Source organism: Branchiostoma belcheri, unplaced genomic scaffold, assembly GCF_001625305.1.
Source record: "Branchiostoma belcheri isolate BF01 breed outbred unplaced genomic scaffold, Haploidv18h27 scaffold285, whole genome shotgun sequence".
Taxonomy (NCBI): domain Eukaryota; kingdom Metazoa; phylum Chordata; class Leptocardii; order Amphioxiformes; family Branchiostomatidae; genus Branchiostoma; species Branchiostoma belcheri.
In genome coordinates, this window is record NW_017803893.1 from 94707 (window position 1) to 98056 (window position 3350).

The window sequence follows — 3350 nt, forward strand, 5'->3', positions numbered from 1 at the left end:
ATTTCGTAGAACAAACAAATGCTTGTCCAGATCGATATGGAAGGTAATGTAGAACGCCAGACAGAAAGAACAGATTTTTAGTAAACCGTGAGTGGTCTCTGTCAGTAGTACAGGTACACGGGACGGTTGTTAGGTCAACATGCGCCTGGCGAGCATGTCATACCTTACCTATTACTCCCAAGGACTTCTAAAGTGTTTCCATACTCCACAGGTTTAGTTCCTTGCGTAGTTTGTAACCTCATGTAGCGGCGTTTGTTCCTACAGTTTTAACCCAGGTTTAACCGTCGATATCACAGCCAAAGCCAGGACCACATAAATCGTACGGCGCACATACAGTGAAATATTTTCCGCGACATCAAATCTTAAGTTTGAGAAGAAACGGGTACAATACTCAGTAGTTCAAACATTGGACTATTTCACCCATTTCTTCTCTAACATACGATACACGACACGATCGTCATGGAAAATCATGGTATGCATGTGCGTTGGACCAAGGAAATAAATGTATGTGCCCAGACTTTGCGTTAAAATGCACCGCGGCTGAGCGGCGATCTGGATTAGCGCAAGTAGAATCCAACAAGATCCACCAGATTCGCCGTGAACCCGGCAAGATCTGATCCAGAGGATTGTGATCACACACGTCCACGTTAGCAGCCAGACGATCTAATTTCTGGCTACAGTTTGTTTCCGTCTTGAGATTTCTGAAACCGGGAAGGACCCGGCCGGCTGTCTTGGCGCGAAAAGTCATGGCGGGAAAGCCGCCGTCCGGAGACAGACGACATTTTGCGTCGGTCCTAAAATCCCGTTTCCTCGCTTTGTGCCGAAAATCTGCCGTCGTATGAAAGGTAAAAAATTATAGTTTGTGTACTCTGATTGAGTTACAAGAGCAAGTTAAGTTTGTTCATAACTTAATAACATTATATCCGATTTCCAACGCCTTATCTTCCCGCCAAATTTCATTACCCTGGCAACACAAACGAAATTCCCTTCATAACCGTCTGAAATTCTCGGAAAACTTCATTTCCGAGCGGGGCTAGCGAAGCGCTAGTCGGGGCGAGCGGTAGTCGGGCTTACCTGGCGTGTACGGGGTAGGCTGGTGGTGCGGATCCCGCATGGACGGCAGACTGCAGTTAGCGGCGGCGGGGCCGGGCGGACAGGTAGTCGGGAAGCTGTGGTTCCGTATGGGGGAGTACTGGTATCCCTGGCTGCCCTGGAGCTGCGTGCACGAGGAGAAGTCTGGATAGGAGCTGGTGATGGAAGGGTCTATGTTACTCATACAGGAATCATACAGAGACGTGTTCAGGTACGGGTACTCCATGGCGGGAGAGTTTTCCTTGTGTGTGTGACGCGGAGGAAAGTTGGGAGAGTTAGTGCCTGCTGCTACCCGTGCTGGCTGATATAGGGGTGTGTTCCCGCTCCAGCCGCCCTGTTGCTGACGGTGGATCGATGCGACATGAAATATGTATAATTTGTTTACTGGGAGATGATCAGTCCGTCCGCCATCTGCCCCGGGCCAGACCACTGCACGGCGGGGGACGCAGCATGCCGGAACAACAACTTTTTTTTCAGAACAGTTGTAGCAGGTACAATGTAAGACTAACTTGTACATATATGCAGGTTGAAGTATGGTAATATCTGGCAAACAGTTAACAATTCTAAGAGACTAATCTACTTTTATCAATAACAATGACTGTTATTATGACACTTTTCTGATATTTCATAAACAACCTGTTCATACATAACTATATGCTGCGTCAGGAAGGTATGGCATTGTCTCGGTGTCACCCCATTTCTTTTTTCTTTTGTCAGCATGCAAAAGGAGCTGATAGAGTCTAGTTTTGTTTCACTGCTGACGAGGTGTTTTCTGAGTCAAGTCTGTTACTAACAAACTGCCAGCCGTAGTTACACAGAATCTGTTTTGTATGCGTGTAAACTCGCATCTGGCTCTATTGAATCCTCGAAATTGCGTGTGAATACAGACTTTCCCTGTTTTACTGTTGATCTTCCAGTTCAGCATGATAGTTTTCAGATCCGAAAACTACCAGATAGCCCCTGAATGGTAGCCTCTACCAAGCTTCGGGAGGCGGCTGTTCTCTCCAAGCAGACAAACTCCCCCGGCATGTTATCTCTCTATTTGGCCCATGCCATTTCTACTCTTTCCAGCCGCCTCCCGAAGCCTGGTAGAGGCTGCTGAATGGCCCAGTGGCCAGTCGTGTGCCATGTAGCCGCCACGTGCCGCCCAGCGTCCCGGTATAGCCTGGCGTGCCCAAAGTGTATAATGTCCCTTCGCCACGTGCCGCCGATTACCGCAGAACGATGGGGCGGATCTCTGCGAGCTGGTGACAATCACATCATGTAATCCCCCCACCCCCTCGGGACGTCCCACCCCCCTCGGGACGCCCCCACCCCCCTCGGGACGCCACCTTGCCCCCGGGGCGGCCCGACAGACGGCCGGCCGTGTTTTAGCGTGATGAGGCGGTTTGTGATCGGCCCCATGAGGGGAGACCGGTTAGCCGCAAACACAACTTTGTGAAAATGCTTGTTTATCTACAGTTATTCATTCTTTATTGACTCAACAAAAAGTACAGGGACTTTTCTATAGTTTTCAACAACTAAAGATCTAACAAAGCTATATACATGTATGAATAACGTCATTCTGCAAAAAAAATATATGCCAAAATTTTTCTACTTTCCACGTAGAGGTTTAGGCTTCGGCTTACTATTTTGACGTCTCTTTTTATCAGATTTTCTTTTTTGTACCGATATCGCTAGATGGTAGATTGGAACTCGCTACCACCAAGTAAGGTAGAGGCATCCTCAGCATTAGATAGTTTTGAATAACGCGTACAGTTACATGTAGACATGCGAAGGTTGGGTGTGACAGGTCGTTTTAACAAGTATAGACACGCATACATACACACACGGCACAGACACAAAGAGAAAGACATACTCACACATACCAGGACAAGACACACAGACAGATACACACACACACACACACACACACACACACACACACACACACACAGAGAGAGAGAGACACACACACACACACACACACACACACACACGGACAGACACACACACACACATACAGGCACACAAACGGACAGACATGCCCAGATCAACACTCCACCGAGCTTCAGTAAGAAGCTCCAGGGTTCAGCCGCCCGGCCATGGTCGATGAAACTTGGGTCCACTTAAGACAATTTTCCCCAAATGCAATAATCCATCTCTCTGCGCGGGTAAGATATATTACACTCTCTCCTCCGGCTGCAGGAGGAACGGCAGGAAATCCCGGAGTCGATTATAATCAGATTTACCGTGAGATATCACCCGGCACCGGGCGG

General features: G+C 48.4%; 1 protein-coding gene across 1 annotated transcript in view; it reads right to left on the minus strand.

Moving 5' to 3' along the window:
• Positions 1-1318, minus strand: part of LOC109472832 (paired mesoderm homeobox protein 2B-like) — a 10480-nt gene extending 9162 nt beyond the window's left edge. Inside the window, exon 1 of the mRNA XM_019772690.1 lies at positions 1075-1318. Coding sequence (XP_019628249.1) covers positions 1075-1318 — 244 coding nt within the window. The remainder of the gene's footprint in view (positions 1-1074) is intronic.
• Positions 1319-3350: the final 2032 nt, after the last annotated feature.